At 42.1% G+C, this 18,698-nt stretch overlaps 1 protein-coding gene across 6 annotated transcripts; it reads right to left on the bottom strand.

Annotated features, from left to right (window-relative positions):
- Positions 1-12,013: 12,013 nt before the first annotated feature.
- Positions 12,014-16,146, bottom strand: LOC108614928 (uncharacterized). Of its 6 annotated transcripts, none has more exons than XM_089469947.1 (4): positions 15,967-16,146; positions 14,401-15,862; positions 13,091-14,339; positions 12,014-13,024 (listed from the first exon to the last, which is right to left on the bottom strand). In XM_089469947.1, exons 1-4 carry the CDS (start codon positions 16,023-16,025, stop codon positions 12,303-12,305), a joined length of 3,492 nt encoding a protein of 1,163 aa, XP_089326073.1. In that variant the 5' UTR covers positions 16,026-16,146; the 3' UTR covers positions 12,014-12,302. The 6 variants fall into 6 exon arrangements, with proteins under 6 accessions (XP_089326073.1, XP_089326070.1, XP_089326074.1 ...); XM_089469944.1 differs by having other exon boundaries at positions 12,014-13,252; positions 13,301-14,339; XM_089469948.1 differs by having other exon boundaries at positions 12,014-13,195; positions 13,301-14,339.
- Positions 16,147-18,698: the final 2,552 nt, after the last annotated feature.

Here is an 18,698-nt window from a genome sequence, read left to right as displayed (position 1 = left end):
GCTTGTTAACAAAAATACGAGTGCAAATGAAAATATAAAATATGCATGCACACAAACACACACACACACACACACGTGCAAAAAGCAAATTGGCCCCAAAGCACAAAAAAACAAAAATAAAATAAATATAATAATAATAATAATAATAATAAAACAATAACAAAAAGATGTTGGTACACATTAAAATAAGGCCACAGCTGGCAGCAGGCGGCCCGCCTACGAGTCGTGTAGAGGAATTTTAAAATGTCGCCCACAGCAAATTGAAAATTAAACGAAAAACTTTAAAATAACTATATTAAAGGAGGCAGCAGAGGCACACCGAGCAGGAGGCGGGCGGCAGGAGGCGGGGGGTGGAAGGCGCTAGTCGGCCGCATGTTTTGTGAAGCGTCAAAGAAAAAGTTGTATAAAATGTTTTTTCCTTCGGCCTGACCCCAATTGTAGGCATGGACAGGCTGCTTTTGTTGCGCAAGTGTTGTCAACTTAATAAAATGACGCTCGAGCATGGAAAGTTGACCAGGACAAGCTCCAGCAGCAGCAGCAGCAGCAGCGCCAGGACCAGCACCAACACAAACAAGCCACAGCAAGTGCATGTAAAAAGTTGTGCCAAAAAATACATTTCCCTATTCTTCTTCTTTTTCATTTTCATATTCCTTTTCTTTACTTTTTTGTGTTTTTTACCAACACTGTCACCAAGTTACTCATACACAGATATATACATATATATATATGTATATACATATATAGTTATAAATATATACTGTGTGTATATCTTGGCAAGTTTGACCATTTTGGTCATATTTTACAGTTGCTGCGGCCATTGTTGCCGCTCTTGCACGTTGTACGTGTGCGTGTGTGTATATGTGTGTGTGTGTGTGTGTGTGTGTATGTGTGTGTGTGTGTGTGTGGTGGGTTAGTAGTGCCACAAGTCTCTGCGGAGTGCCTAAATTGAATATCATCCAGGCTCAAATTAATGTCTTCAGCACAAACTTTGCCACTTGAAGCATATTTTGCCCGCCTGACCGCCTCCTGTGTGGCCTGCCTGCTCGCAGCTTTGCCTCTGCCCGCAGTTCGCTCAGCTTTCGCTTAGCTGCAGATACTCTAGAGATGGGTACTATGGAATTGTCATTGATAATGATTTTGCTTAGCTAAAAAAATTTAAGGTATATATATAAGAAAATTCGAAAATGTGATGTCTTGACTGGTCTCCATACAACCTTATATGAAAAAGGTCCAAGCGGATATATCAACGGTAAATTGTCGATTTCTGAGCGTCTATATAACCGTTATTCTGGTTATAGACTATACATTACATATACAATTATATGTATATGTAAATATATATATATATATGTAAATATATATATATATATGTAAATAATTTATACATGCTGCTTGCTCATAACCAACACTTTTCATTTATATAGACCTGTTTAACTAAGCTCTATAATGAGTTCTCTATGTTGCAGTACTTCTACAGAGAATACTTGCTCTCCTAATATATGATCTTTCTATCGCTAGCAGCTTCATCTATTTTGCTTCTCCTACTTTCTCTCTCTCTCTCTCTCTCTCTCTCTCTCTCACGGCAACAATCGGTACTACATTTAGCAGTCCTAATACTATGAACCGTGCTGCCAGCTTGAGTAAAACCTCCAATACAACTCTAACAATAAGACGCTCTCTAGTCATGTCTTATTATATTAGTGATGCGACGTGTGTACATATATAATACACTTACAAACTCATGTCAAAATATTCAAAACATATCTCAGCTGCACAGATATCAAATAAGTCTAAACTCTGTATAAAGAAAATTAAGCTAGCTTTAAGCAACATGTAATAATTTGGAAATTAAGCATATATTGATTTGAATTGAATATCAATGTATACAAAATATTTTATAATTTTTACTTATATAATTTAATTTTTTTTTAATTGATTTTCATTCCAAAAAATAGAATTGAATAATATGTATTTACATTAATACACATTTAAATAAACTTTAATTACTTATATAGTTAATAATGATACCATAGCAGTGTATTCAATTTTCGACACTCGAAGCTTTCTCGTTTTTATTATTCTTCATACTTTCGTTTTTTTCTTCCTCTTCGTCGAGCTGTCCGCACTTTGCAGTTGTTGCTTTTGTTGCTCTTTTGGCACTGCAAACTTTTTTGGCAGTTGCAGCAGCATCTTTGCTGTCGCTGTTGTTGTTGCTGCTGCTGTTGTAGTAGTTATTGTTGTTGTTGTTGTAGCCGTTGATGCTTGGCAAAGTTTGTCTGACCCGCAAATTGAAATGGCCGTAGATTTAGCCGGGTAACGCCGGCATTTTAGCTAATTGCACGCACGGCCGCTCGGCCACTCGGCACTCGTCGGCCAGTGATTTGATTCTGTGCCCCATTCGGGATAATGGCACGCGTTGTACCGTAAACCACGGTGCGTTATGCATCCCCAGAGTACAGGAGCGAGACCCGCATTGGGTAAACTAATATACCGGCCAACTGCAGGAAGACCCTCCTGCTGTGCGTGTTATTAATTCGAAGCAATCTATTAAAAATGTAAAATGCATGAGCTACAAAGACAATTGCAGTCGGAACTACTTAAATGTGTCTATAAGTATAATCCAAATATAGAGAATGACAGAGAGAGAGAGAGAGAGAGAGAAGAGAGAGAGAAAGAGAGAGAGAGAGAGCTATGTATAGAAGGCTGTTAATGCACAAGGGAAAAGTCTAGCTGTCTGTCTGAGTGTGTCTGGCTGTCTGTCTGTCTGTCTGGTTAAGCGACTGTCTGGTGGCACGTATACCCTAAACAGAGGACCAGCTCGCTCTATCTGCCGTGTCGTCTGCTTTTGATGTTGCGCCGTGCGTGCCTCGTGGGCAAGTCAAGTCGTGAGACAACTGGGCCCAGTCTACTACCCTCTGCTGTTGCATTATTTACGCGACGGTTCTTGTTTATTGATGTTTGTCTGTTGTTGCACAGGCGCTGCCTTTGCCATGTTACCTGTGCGCTTTGTGGCTTTCACTCCACCTCGATTCGGTCCAGAGCCGTGGTCCGTCAACCCCCGTTTGCCGCTACGGCGCTACGCCGGCGACTTGCTTACATATTCATGAGGGTTGCGGTAGCAAAAGTAGCCAAAAAGCCAAAAATAAAAGGAAAAGCGTAATGTCTTAGTGCGGGCATTGCCAAAAAATTGCGGTTCAAGTTCGCTGGCTTTGTCGTAACTTGGCCAGCTTTAGAGTCTTACCCTTGTTTATCTGCCAATGCACTTACTCCAGGGAATTCAGGCATAGACCCACAGAGTGTTGCCCGGGCCGTAGCAGCCGCCACTGCAATTTGCAGCTTAAATATGCGGATTTAATTGAGTTTAATTGTATATGAAAGACGAGATTTGTATTTTGATTTTTTGCTTCACTGCACCACTGCTGCCAGCTAGCCAAGCCTAGCTAAACCACCTACACTCGCCTCATCACCCCCACTCATTTGCATGGAATTCAATATTTCTTTTCGCCTTCATCACAGTGGATTCTAGTTGAAGTTCAAATATATGCAGAAAAGAATATAAATAGAATATTATCAAAAAGTTAGAAAATTAATATAAATATTATTTATGTATATAATTTATACCTAAATGTCTTAGGAGTTTTATTAAAATATAAAATATTGAGAAAAATTTATATATATTATATTTTTAATATTATTTTAATATAGGGAAAATTGTTTAGCTTTTAAGGTATTTAAAAAATACTAAAAAAATAATATTTTAACATAAATAAATAAAAAATTTAATAAATGGATATCAAATTAAAAACAAAAATATTTTTAATAATATTATACATATATACTATACACACACATATTTAAATAAACCAAACAACTTTACCAAAACAATTAGCAATCATCTTATATCACTGAATATTTCCCAAAATGTCATCATAATATCATAATGCGTTTCAACATATCGCTGATTCACTGTACCTGCAGCACCCAAATGAGTTGGCTCTGTGTGTGTGCGTGTGTGTGACGCAGAAAACAAAGGTCGAGAGCTTATTAAAATTTATATATTTAAATAGCATTTACCGCTAGCCACCCACACCCCATATCGTCGTCTATCAGTGCGTGCCCTCGGGCGGCGCAGATGAAAGTTTGAAGTGCTCCACATGCTCGCCCACATAGCTAGACAAGCCAAACTCGGCATTGACAAAAGGGGTAGTTGGCACACACACACACACACACACACATGCATACACTGGCATATAGACTAGAAAAACAATTTCACGGTTATTCCTGGCAAATATGAAAAGTAAAATGTAATAGCCCCAGTCAGCAGACCCGCCCCCGCTGCCACGCCCGCACAACAACACAACAAATCCTCCCTTCACAGCAGCAGCAGCAATAACAACAACAAGAGCGTCGCATATCAAGCGGAAACGGAAGTCAGACACTTACATATGCGCGCGTAACTTTACGCCCATCGTCTTTTTAGTTGCTATTTGCTGTTGTTGTTATTGTTGTTGTTGTTATTGCTGCTGATTTGCTTTTCATTTTTTTTTTTTTCGTTTGTCCTCTTTCCCTCTCTCTCACTGTGTTTATTGTGGGTTTTGTGGGTCTGTCAGCCCTGCGGCATATTTCAACAGTTGCCAGCCCGTCGTAGTTGCCGTTGCCGTTGTCGTTGCTGTTGTTGTCATAATATTGGCATGCATATATCATTCTGACGGTCTATAAAAATTTCTACACCAAAAGCCGCTGCTAAGGGTTGATTTTTTGCTGTTGTTGTTGTCAGCACTGTTGCACTTGTCATAAATCGCAAGTGGGTGGGGCGACGGGGCGGTGGGGCTGGGGCGCTTGGAATAGAAACTGAAAAACTGAAAGTCGAGTGTCGTGTTCGGTATTTCGTTTTTAGAGAATGTAATAAGCCTCAATGGACTATCGCTTATTCTGATCCTAAGTGGTTGATAATAAATTGTTAGTGAGATATTTTCGATGTCATTTCAACTCGAACTCGAGGGGGTGGTTATGCCCTGCTGGAGGGCGGCAATGCAACCAACCCCTTTTCCAGTCGTATCAATACAACTGTCGAACTGGAAGCACAACAAAATACTTTGACAAATCAAATGTCCTCATATCGGGAAATAAACTAAAAGAGGAGTACGAAGAACTTGGTTATTTTTCGCGTCTGCTTATTTATTAAGCACGTCCACGTCGTGGGATTATACGCACAGCCTCATACACACACACACACACACACACACACACACAGACACACACACGCGTTCTTAACTCACCTGCAACTCCCTTTGGCAACATTTTTATTAATATTTAATGCAAGTTTCGCAACTTTCGCCCGGCCCCTGGCCTGCCAACCCTCATAAAACGTAACTTTTCGCACAACTGACAACTCAATTCGGCAGCTTTGCCCTGCACCGTCGCCCTGTCGCCCCAACGTCCCGCCTCCTGCCCAGCACGTGCCAAATATTTGTGTCGCTCGTCGCGGCCCCCGCTCACACAAGTGCATGCAAAATGACGCCAGCCACGCCTCCTTGGACTCCATTAGACGGAGTTCTTAGTCTGCATAGCTTCATAATGAAAAATTTCCAGCCCCCCAGCTCCAGCTGAAGCCTGACAGACAGGGGTTGGCTGTGATTTGCTGCTTGCGAGGGTAAGCGTAGACCCAACTAACGCTCAACGTTACATAAATCATAAATATTTTAAAGTTTCAAATTACCAGTGGCAAAAACAATCAATGCGACCATACCTCCCACACCCCCTCGAGGAAAAGGTTCTGTCACAGATGTCAGCATTTGCAGTGCCCCAGGGCAGGGGCGGTACCAAAGCATAGGCTAGGGCGGGGCAGGTTTGAAGACATAGCAAGGCGCAGATTACAATCAACTCTAATCTAATGAGAGCCAGTGAGAGAGTGAGCCAATTTTTGATTGTGGGCAAAGCATTTGTAGATTGCGTGAAAGCTTGAACAGAAATTGATGCAATATAAGAAAGAAATTGGGAGATAAAAGAAATAGGAGGAATATTATTTTGATACAGCTGAAATCGAGATGTAAAAGAAATTGTAACCCATTTTTTAACAACATTTTATTTAAATTTATATGCAGATGAAAATGAATGAATTTATTTTGAAATATTATGTAAAATAATATAAATAAAAATAAATATTGAAAAATAAAATTAGATAAATAAACTAAAATAAATAAAATATTTTTAAATAAAATTTAAATTTGAAATCCTTTTTAAATAAAAATATAGAAAATAAAAAAAAAAACAACTAAATTAAAAAATAAAAACTTATAGTAAATTGGAATATATTTTATATAAATATTAAAAAAAAATAAAAAAAATATATACACATTTTAATAAATAAAACAATAAATAATCAAAAATTTAGTTTAAAAACATTTGCTTTAGGTAAAAATAAAATAAATATATATATAAATGAAAAATAAACAAAATCGTTACCCATTTCTAGTGGGTTCAATGTGCAAAAATAAGAGAGCAATCAAAACTAATATAATATTAAAATATACACAATTTTTAAAATGAATTGTGTTCATAAGAAGTTGGCAATAATTAAGTAAATCATTTTTTAAAGCGTTTAAAAATATATAATATAATAATATTTAACATAAAATAAATAAACATATATTTTATATGATATATATTTAATATAATTTCAAACATCAGCAACTCGTTAGAGGAATGCTCTTAAATAATAATCACTTTTTTCTGAAGGATTCTCGGAACAAAATTCAATAAAAAATAACTCATATTTCCACACCCATGTACAACAGTTTCCCACAATTTCCACCAGGCTTAAGGCATAATATCTGCCAGCTTTTGCATCTCTTCTGCTGCCACAATTTGTTATCATTGTTATGCGCTGCCTTAATATACCTGCTTTACCTAATGCATGGCAATAAATATGCGTTTTGTAGTGGTGTTTTTAATGGTCGCCCGAATGCAGTAGCTGCCGTCGCAGGTGAATTGGTGGCACAGGCTTACTTATGCACAGCGCTGCCAGTTATGAATATTGCAGAATGCCAAAATGTCTTGTAAGTTCGCTGAAGTATGTAATATGCGCGCACTTTTCATTTGCCTTTGCCGTTTCCCTCACTGTTGCCATAGCCGTTACCGTTGCCGTTGCCGTTGCCGTAGCCGTTGCCGTTACCGTTAGTGACAGCACAAAATGGCGGCATCTTTCTGTCTGCCACGCCAACGCAGTGTGCTGTCCGTCTGAGCAGCGAACGGTTACGGTTAACGTTGCAATTCATATAAAAATAATTGTTTGCAAGCGCCACATTCATTATGCGCCCACCCACCCCTTGCCACCTGCTGTCGTTCTGCAACGGCAAATGATATTAAAAATGCAATTTGGCCAAAAATGCGTGCTCCTTGGGCTGCCAGCCAGCGACTTGGCTCAATCACAACGCACTTGGCAATACGCGTTACGCATTTGCAAAATTGCATTTCCAACCGGCTGGCCATGTCCTCTCACTCAACTCAACTCAAGTTGCAATTGCATTGCAATTGCATTTCATGGCCATGGCTTGGCTGGGCTTGGCTTGGCTTGGCTTGGCTTGGCTTGGCTTGGCTTGGCAGGACATCGACATTCGCTTCCTGCTTCTGGACAAATTAAACGCTCGCTCGCGCAATAAACATTAATAAAAATCACACAAAAATTGCCATTCGCAAGGTGCAGGCAACAAATGAAAATGGAAATTGCTCATAAACAAGTCCATCAAATAAAGTGCACACAGCTGAAACTGCAAAAGACAATAAAAACGCCAAGAAACAGCGACAAACAAACGAAATAAAAAAGAGAAAAAAGAAAGAGAAAAAAGAAAGAAAACGTTAAGCACGGCCATGCAGAATTATAAATACTCTGTCTGCATACAAATGACGTGCGGAAAATTATAAAAAAATATTTAAAAATGACTGCTGAATGCTCTTTCTGTTAGTTTGGTTAGGCAGGCATGCTTATCTATCAGATTTAATTTAATTTCAATATATATTCCATCAGCTCAGCTGAGTCAGCTCTCTGACTCATTTGGCTTAAGGACTCTCATTAGTGTATAAAATATAGCTATTGGTGACTTTTGGCGTTAAACCGCAGCACAATATTAACAATGACGCATACGTAGCAGCCAGCACACACCCACCCACACATACACACACGCACCCAGCGACAGACCACCGCAGACTATCAAATTTTAATACGCCAGCAGCTTGTGCCTTTATTTCATAAATGTTTAATGAAATTAAGCGGCAAGCTTTTTGGGTGAGCTGCCCTCAGCCAGGGTCTGCTCCTGGTTACTGGTCTCGTCTATGTGTGTGTGTGTGTGTGTCTGGCTGCCCGAAAAAAAGGAGAGTACTCCGAAATAAATCATAAAGAATAAAATACATAAGTAAGCCAGACAGTTGGCCAACCAGTCAGGCAGCCAACAGGCATTACATTGTTTGCATACCTTTTTAAACGATTTTCAAAGTTATTTCACATCAAAATATAAAATGAAATATTATTTAAAAAAAAAAACACTGAACTTATTTTAATTTTATTTGCTTGCACACTTAACCACAACTAAAATTGCGGCTGCTAAATTATGAAATAAGCGGTTTTTATACGCTTTTGATTTTAATGAGTGCACACAGAGAGAGAGAGAGAGAGGGAGGGAGGGAGAGAGAGAGATAGAAAGAGAATGAATGAGAGAGCACACACAGACATAGCTAAACAAGTATGAATGTTGCAGTCGGGCATTATCGACTGCAGAATACTCATGCACGCTGCTATATCTACTTTCTGATATGCCACGCCCCCAATTGTTATATACTTATGTATATAATATTTTGGGGCAGATCAGTAGAGGCTGCCAACAGTAGTTTCTAGCTGTAAATATAACTGAACATACAGTTTTATCCGAATTGCCACGCCTCCAACGGAGACTTACATTCAGTAAGACGGACATTTCACTAAACTAATATACTCCTTTCACTTTCGTAATGGAGTATAAAAAGGTTAACTAAAATAAGCACACCAAACACGACCTCTGCTTCCGGCCCAAACATGAGTCAAGGCAGGCAACACCCCACCACCCCGCCACCCCAAAAAGTATGCAGCAAAAAATGCTGCTCGTTTGCAGCGCAACCGAAATAGGGCTGGGGCGCAAGTTGGGCAGACGACATGCCGCATGCCGTATATGCGAAATCAAAAGTTGTTTATGACTCAATTTGTAGTTTCTGAACATGAATTATTGCAGCTGCGCGCCCAAACGAGAAAAAAAAATGAAATACAAAAAAATACAGCAAAAAACAGCAATGATATAAATGTATTCGTATTCATATTCGTATATAGCATACATGTGTGTGTGTGTGTGTTCCGTACAACACGAAAAATGTACTGAAAAATTTGGCTGAAAACTAATTTTGCAAAGAGGAAATTAAATATGGCAAAGTTTGACATATGACAGATTTGTTGCAGTTGTTGCTTTTGCCTTTGTCATGATTTTATTTATACGTCCGTCTGTTCGCCTGTCTGCCTGTCTGTCCGGCTGTCTCTCCGTCCGCCTCTCTGTAGCTGTGGAAGCTGCTCGGCCGACTCGAAGCTGGCAACTGGCAACTGGCAAATGCAAATTCTCAATTTTCAATTTTGCTGCCAACGTCTATTCAGCTATTTATTTGCAGCAAAAAGCGTATTTCATTTCAATTCATTTGCTTTCAGTTTCTTCGCAGTCGCAGTCGCAGTTGCAAAACTTTCGCACTGAGCCACTTAATTTAGTCAATAAGATGCAAATGATCCCAGCGCTTCACTAATTAGAAACGCAGCCATGTCCAAAGCCACTCTCGGCCTCTCTCCCGCTCTCTCGCTCTCCCGCTCTGCCGCTCTCTCAGTTCGTTAGTTTGCCTTGTTTGCAGCATGGCAAATGCTGCGGTGCCTTAGAACTATGCATAATCCACTGTGAATATCCGTTGACAACAACAACAACAACAACAACAACAGCGACGACGTCAACTCGACACTGATGAGCTCCACAGCATTTTCTTTCATTTCCATCTTGTTTTCGCACAGAGGCGTAGCTTAAGCTAGACAATTTTGATTTCACTTTCAGTTGAGCCTGAAGATTTTTTTTTTATCTGGTGAATAGTTTATTGATATTCGATATATAATATTTAGAAGTGTTTCATTTGATATTTTTTATTTATAAAATACAAATTCAACTTTCGTTTTATGATTAATTTGACAATGTAGTATAGTATTATATATACCTATTTAAAAAAAAAAAAAAACAAAAAAAAAACTTTGAAGTATGCACTTTTTAGTAAACATTCAATATTCAACAAATTTAATCAGCCACATAAAAAATAAAATTGATGAAAAATAGTACATTAAACTGAGCAAAAATTTTCAATATTTTGTATTAATAATTTATAAATAATAAAATGACTTCTTTATATTAAATAGTAAAAACAAAACTCAAGTTATATTAAATACATATTGCCTGCACATAATACATTAAATATATTTTATTTATTAATTTTTATTTACTTATATATATAGTGTAAATATGTAAGTTTTTAATGCATAACAACATGTTTTTGTAAATATAAAAATAGAAACATTAAGTTTGCATATAAACAATTTATATGGATAATAAAATGCAACATACAAAATATCAAATATTATATAAAAAATTTAAGCTACTACAAATTTTTGGTCAGCAAATAAAATGATTTTGCTCACATAGCATAATCCTGAGTATTTAGCTAGTTTATAGCTAAGCTCTCTGCCTTCCCGCTGTCTGCGCTACTGAGTGCCTGTGTAGTATATATGTATGTCTGTCTGTATGTGTGTGTATATGTATCTTCTGGCTTTCTCCGAGTGCCATATGCAGTCATGCCGTGCATGAAATGATGTGCACATTCTTCATCATCAAGTGCGCAGTTTGTACGTTTATCATTTCAGCTGCGGTTACTTTTCAGCTGCTGCTGCTGCTGCTGCCCACATCTTCATTTTGGTTTGGGTTCTTGGTTACGTGGCTTGGGTTAAGGTTTCGATTTCAAGCAGCGCCACAATGACGACTCTGACGCTGTTGACACACTCGCTGACAAATAGCCAGCAGAGGAAGAGACAGGGACAGATATATGTATATATATATATATATATATATATAGAGAGCGAGAGAGTGCATATAATTGGATAAGAAGCGCACTGGCATAAAGGCTTACATTTTCCTGCGCTGTGTCGCTCAATTGGAAAATTCAATCAAATTAGCGCCAATATATGAAATTTATATATTTAAACAGCAAAAACTCCCAACTATGGGTGCATATGCAGCTGGCTGCCCGACTGCATAGCTACATGGCGGCACTGACATTGGCAATGTAAGAGGGGAGCAGCAGCAGCAGCCGGAGCCGGAGTCGAACCATTGCCACATGTTTCATGGCTGACTACTTATCGCTTAATCACATCAGAGCATCGACCAGTGTGTTGGGCCATAAAACATTTAGCAACATGAAATCGTTACTTTTGCCCGAACATCAAAGCCAATCAAAATGGCATTTCAATAATATCAGAGCACTACAATCGCATCAACGCAACTGTGAGGGGGAAGGGAGCAACAGCAGCAGGAGAGGGCGGAAAACTCATACAGCCAGCAAATGTTGTAATGTGGCACGCATTGCGATGGGGGGCGGGGTGGGGCGATGGCACATAAACGATTTGTTCTCAAATATCATGAGCATGAGCTCACTCCCAAACAGCTGACAGACAAACCGAAAATACACACACACAGACACACACACACACATACACACACATATACACGCCATGTTGGGGGTGTTGTGTGGCAATTGTGTCAAACGAGACTTTCGCTTTTCAACAAATGTGTCCTTGGCCAAGCATTACAAGATGTCACATACAAGCACGTGTATGTGCGTGTGTGTGTGTGTGTGTGTGTTAGTCATAAAGATATTGACACGAACATAAAGATTGGCAGAGGAAGAAATTATCTAATTTAATTTTACATTTTTTTTTAGATTTATTTTTATTTTATTTTTGCTTTGCATGCATCATTACTGATAATTTATTTTTTTTTTAACTTTAACTGTAATCTAAGCCAATGCTCTCCTTTACTCACGGGTTGCCTTATGTTATCTTACATTTCTAATTTAATGTTATTTATTAATTTATTTTTTTTATTTTTATTTTTATATTTTTTTACTGTGTATTTGCATGCATCATAACTGGTAATTTTTTTATTTTTCTTTTACTAAATGCTGTCAAATGCTTCTACTGCTGCTCTCTACTCCTGTGCCTCTCTTTCTCTTTTCTCACGGGCTGCCTTATCGCATGCACAGCCCGAATCCTGTTCTGGCATCGGTTGCTCCGATGGCTGCGGGCATCCAATCTCGTCGGCCAGTGGAAATAGTTTGTTCGCCGAAACGGGATTTGGCTGGGATGCGCCGCACATACAATCATCTTCATCGCCACAATCTGAATTGCCGTCTTCGCCCTCTTTTGCATTGAGATCCTTGGAGGCGCACGGGCACATGGCCTTGATCTCCTCCTGTTCGGATGGACTTAGCTCCAATATACAATTGTCATCGTTCATTTCTATCATAATCGGCTGGGGCTCATTGGCGCACGCCTGCTCCTCCAGTGCTCTAGCTCGGCACGCCTCACAATATGAGCAGATGTCGGTCAACTGGCCTTGGGATTGAGCCATCTGTCTCTGCTGACTTTGCTGGTATTGCTGCTGCTGCTGCGGCTGCTGCTGCTGCTGCTGCTGCTGCTGCTGGTATTGCTGTGGCTTCTGTCCCTGCTGGGGCTGAGCTGTCGAGCAAGCGGATGGACCGCCTAGGCCACCTTGAGCAGTTCGCATACTTCGCGCAGACTGAGGAGGCTGACCGCCCTGAGCCCCACCTTGTCCACCTTGACCACAGGGACCACCCTGAGCACCTTGTCCAGAACGTGCACCACCCTGACCAGCTTGATTACCAGAATATTGCTGAGCTCCTTGACCACCTTGACCACCTTGAGCACAGGGCTGATTACCAGGATACTGTTGACCTCCTTGGCCACCTTGACCACCTTGAGCACAGGGCTGATTACCAGGATACTGTTGACCTCCTTGGCCACCTTGAGCACAGGGCTGATTACCAGGATATTGCTGACCTCCTTGACCACCTTGACCACCTTGAGCACAGGGCTGATTACCAGAATATTGCTGAGCTCCTTGACCACCTTGACCACCTTGAGCACAGGGCTGATTACCAGAATACTGTTGACCTCCTTGACCACCTTGAGCACCTTGTCCACCTTGTCCACAGTTGGCCTTAGCACCTTGACCTGATCGTGCAGATTGACCATATTGACTCGACTGACCTCCTTGACCTTGACAACCTTGACCGCCTGGACCACCTTGTCCAGCTTGTGCAGCTTGACCACCTTGACCACTTTGACCACAGTTACCCTGAGCACCCTGACCTGATCGAGGTGATTGACCACCATATTGACCCGACTGACCCCCTTGACCACCTTGACCACAGGGCTGATTGGCAGCATATTGCTGACCACCTTGACCACCTTGAGCACCTTGTCCACCTTGTCCACCTTGACCACAGGGACCACCCTGAGCACCTTGGCCAGATCGAGCCGCTTGACCACATTCTGTACAGGGTTGATCAGAAGCATATTGCTGAGCAGGAGGAGCAGAGCGAGGCGGGGACTGAGCTGCTGGAGGTTGAGCATCCTGATAGCATGATGTACACTGTGGTTCAGCAGAATATCGCCTATTGCCCGGCTGAAGATCACCACCATCCGATCCACACATTCCGCAATTGCCACTCTGATCGTAGTTTGCCACATTTGCAGAATCGTCGGGGCCACATGGACAGTGGACGTCGTCGGCAAATGGTCTAGGCTGTTGTTGGCCATTTCTCTGATCGTAGGGATTTTGTTGGGATGGGGGCAATTGGCCAGTCTCACTTGTGGCAAAGCTGGCGATATCTTGAACCATCATTGCCGCGCCGCAGCACATCTGAGACTCATCATATTGCATATTCTGTTCGCCACACATCTTGGCGTACTCATCGGCATCTGCTGCCGCCTTCTTTTCCAAGTACGCATCGCTCGTTATGGGACAGTCCTGCAGGGCCGATGCCATATTATCGCTGCCGCAGTTGCAGTCGGCGTCAGCGTCGCCGTTGCCGCTGTTTGAAGTCAACTGGCAGCCGTACCTGACCAGCAGTTCGATCAGAACTCCGTTTGTCCAGCCGTAGCCGGTATGGTTCTGTCCATCCGGACTGCCAACGCCCAAACCGGATTCCTCGCAATTGTACTGCAGGAGTAGGGGAAAAACCGGTTAGATTGCTAGACGACCCACACAGCGATCAGCTTACCTTTTCGAACATGAAATTCGTCTTGGTGTAGGCCTCGTAGTTGGAGAGGACCCAGCGCTGTGTCCAACGGCACGCCATATCGGTCGCCTCGGGCGTGCCCAGATTATTGAGGCCGTCGATGAGCATTAGCATCATAGGAGGATAGACGTTCGGATAGTCCCACAATTGGCCAGTGTTGCTCAACGTATGCGGCACACCGCCCGGATAACAGTCCAGCTTATTCTCCTCAATGTAGCACATTACAGACTTGGAGATCTTTTCGGTATCAGCTATGGGGTAGGCGTGCAGCCAGAGCGGCGATAGGTTCGTCACGGCGAAGTAGTCACGCTGCTTTCTATTCTTTATATCATAGTCCAGCCAGACGCCGCGCTCCTCATTCCACAGCACCGCCGTGATGGCCTTGATCAGGCCGCAGGCGGTGGTCCGATATTGCTTCGCCTTGTCGGCACAGCCGGCCAGGGTAAAGAATTCGCCAAGCGTTTTACAATTGCGGAATAGAATGCAGTTCAGCTCGACGGGCACTATCCAGTTGGTCTTGATATTGGCCATGGTGCCCACGTTGTTGCCACTGGAGGAGATGAACCAGCGCGAGCTGAAGGCCTGGCCGGACTCGCAGGCAGCCTTTATGTTTGAGTAGGCGTCCTCCTTTTCCTCGGCAGAGTTGAAGCTAGCGGCTACCGCCTCATCCTCACGGTACGCCTCGGGTCGTGGTCCCGTCGACTTGTCGCGATATTGATACATGGTGCGACCCTCGACCTGAACCGAGTGCTCCTGCAGGAAGGTCTCCATCTCCAATTCGAGCGCCGGCAGATTCTGGATGGCGTATTGCTCGTCCTTGGTAAACTCCACGTAGGACTTGACCATCGGCACCAGCAGCGGGGGCTGGGAGCGTCCCCAGTAGTAGACACGATTGCTGCCGGGCACCATCTTAAATTGCTTCACCAGATACAACAGATTATCAATCATGCCGCGCGCCGTCTGGAACATGCCGCTGAACAGCAGTCCGCGCACAATCCAATAGGTGTCCCAGTAGTAGAACTCAATAAATCGGCCGCTCGGCACGATGAACGGATTCGGCACATAGATAAGCGAGTACATGGCCGGACTGGTCCTCACGCAGTCCTTCATGGTGCGTCCGAGCTGCTTCCAAATGCGATTCAGGTCCATGGCAAACTTCTTCAGGGCCGGATCATTGATCTTCTCCACGAATTTCGGCTCACAGCGATAATCTGGCGGACACCAATACTCCAGCTCGGTGCCGGGCTGATCGAAGTGATTGTCCACGAAATTGGTGAGATGCTTCACCGACGACTCGTTCTTCTTGCACGAGCTAAACAGCTGGTAGTCGGCAAGGATACGCTCTGGGGAGTATCGACAGGTCATGTCGACAAAGTACTTGCTATCCCTATACAAATTGGACATCTGCACCGCTCGCAACAGTGGTCCACCACAATAGACGGCACTGCACACACATATTTATATTTATATTTATTTTTTTATGCATTTTGTATATATCTTCATTTTTTGTTATGGACTGCAATTAGCAGTTCTTCAATTGGTACTCACCCATTGGCACCGGCGACGTGCGTTTGCCCACATTCATTGCATTTGCGAGCATTCGGCATTTTGAGAAATTAATTTTGTGTGTGTGGAGCCTGCGAAGCGAAATGACAAACTGTTTTAACCCTACTACGGCCTAGCTTACAGCATGAGGCAACTAAAATAACAATACTAATGTTTTGATATATATTGCAAAGACTTGTAGGCTTGCTAGAGTTGAAACGCTCGCTAGGATTTTCTATAAATCAAAAGTCAAAAGTCCATTATATTGACCATTAAAACAAATTTGTCGACATTTGCCATTAAGAGTCAACAATGCTCCCCGCCATAAATCAGCGTAAATAGACAGGAAGCGCCTTAAAATCTGCTACACAAATGTGCCCCAGTTCCCCCTGGTCCCTGGCTCCTGCCTCCTGCCTCCTGCCCTATACACATTTATTCGAAATTACCATAAATGTTTTGGTTCACAAAACCATCGTCCAGCTACCCTCCCGCCGGCGCTAAAGGCGTTTGCCTAAAAGCTATTGGCCTCTTGTCCATTTGTAATTTCCAGACAATTTATCAAACATGCCGACTGCCAGGCGAAAGGCAAAACGCAAGAAAAAGACAGAAACGAACAGAGAAACAGAGAGAGGGGAAAACACACAGAATTGAAATGGCGCAGAAAATGCGCTTCAAGTGGCCTCAGCGTCTCAGCGTCTCAGAGTCCTGGGAAAACGAGAGGAAAACTCGATTTCAGAGCCGATGCCATGGCAAGAAATCGACGACCAATGGACAATTGAAATCAGACGCGCTCCACTTCATAAATTTCTACCAAATGCAACGATTTTCGAAGGTAGCCCCACCTTCGCCCAGCAAAAAACTTTCACTTACCCACCCCCCGCCTACCACCCTCCCTCACCCAGCAAAGCCAAAGAGCATTCAAATTAGGCATGTCCGGCATTCGAGTTGTCTGCAAAGTTTCTTAGTAAAATAAAAATTCAATTTGATTTTCACGTTCTCCTTCTTCTCCTACTTCTTCTTCTTCCCTTGCGACTTTAACATTCGAGGCTGGTGTTTGCGCGAGATAAGGCTGAAAGGCTCGTCGACTGCGCCGGCCATTTGCTCGATGCCAATAAAATGCAGTGTATAATTAATGCACAGGCTTCAAAAGTGAGCAATGCAAGCAGCTCATTTACACACGCACATACACTGAGAGAAACGCACTGTTAAGTATGGCAGGTGAGCACGAAAATCTTGGATAAGAAAAAATATGAGTCTTAGATATGATTTATATTATCAAAAAGAAGATGCAAAAGTAAGTAAAGTAGTTGGATTAATGAGGCTTGGCCTCAGAAGTCTGAGATTTCTTATGCCTAGACAGCAGTCCAAGTGGTCTATGAGTAGATCTGGCCTAAAAATCCATTGGTCAAACTGGGAAGTAAGTTCAACTGAGCCGATGCTTCTGACTATCCTATTCATATCCATGCGAAGCTGAATTAAGATCTAACATGCTTTGTCTTGAGATAGCTATAAGCAAAAAGAGTTTGCAAAGGCAAATGCTATGGAGCTTTGGGGTAGTTCCTGCATACACAGTATGTATAAAAATAATAATAATGTATATCATTTCCACAGAGCATAATAGTTCAGTTATATCTAAGTTGTTTGATAAGTAAGTTTGTTTATATGTAGAAACAAAAATACTCATATAAATTAATTTTCAGATTAACAATGGACTAAACAGTGCAAGGCTTCAAATTCTTCCGTTTAAATAATAAACTTAAATATACTTGCAATTTTTCCTAGTATTTTTGGCCAGTGTAGCCATTCAGTGGACTGCATGTTGACACTTGGCGCGAGGCATTGATCAACTTAACGAGCCGCAGCAGTAGCAGCAGCAGCAGGAGCAGCAGGAGCAGGAGCAGCAGGAGCAGCGAGTCAGAGTCAGAGTCAGTCAGCGACTGCAGTTAATTGAGTATTCTACTTTTAAGTGGCGCCTCGGAACTGCGGCAGTCAGTTGCAAGCGACACACTTCAGCTGCGTGTTGCTTGTGGCTGTGGCAGCCAGTCTACATGTGTGTGTGTGTGTGTGTGTGTGGTCACTTGGGCAGTGCAAAAGCATGCATTAATCAATAAGTTGCCATAAATTAATTAAAAATAAAAAATGTAAAAATATAAAATTAAAAATAAAAATAAAAATGTGAATGCATCTCGAGGTGAGCTGCTCGACTCAGCGACTCGCATGCGTCTCTATTGGCTTTAAGCAAGAGCTATCAATCAAAAAACTGCAGCTGCCTTAGGGTCGGAATCTCGGACTGAATCACGTAACGCCATGCCAGGGCGCATGATAAATTGTCAACACGCTGACGTTTGTCTGCAGCGATTTAAAAACTACTTAAAATGTAAATGTTGTTTCGCAGTTGTGCGTTGTTGTTGTTGTTGTTGTTGTTCTTGTTGTTGTTGTGTGGGTGAGTGGTTGGGTGGTTGGGTGATAGGGTTGGTTCGCTGGGCTGTTTGGCTTTTATGCACACGTCGCAGCGCAGACTGCGAAAAATCATGTTGTTGACTTTGAAAAAAATATGTGTGCAAAAAATGCGCTATTGTAAATAACGGCACATAAACACGCAGACCGACTGCCTGACACTGAGACTTCCAGCTGACTGAGAGACGGAGAGATTGACGCAGTGAGAGACTGCCTGACTGACTGAGAGACTGATGACAGGGCATTGTCAACAGTCAGCAGTATGGCAGCAACAATCG

This window comes from Drosophila arizonae, chromosome 5 (assembly GCF_054131065.1).
Source record: "Drosophila arizonae isolate 15081-1271.41 chromosome 5, UAZ_ARI_1.0, whole genome shotgun sequence".
NCBI lineage: Eukaryota > Metazoa > Arthropoda > Insecta > Diptera > Drosophilidae > Drosophila > Drosophila arizonae.
This window is presented reverse-complemented; position numbering and strand designations above follow the sequence as displayed.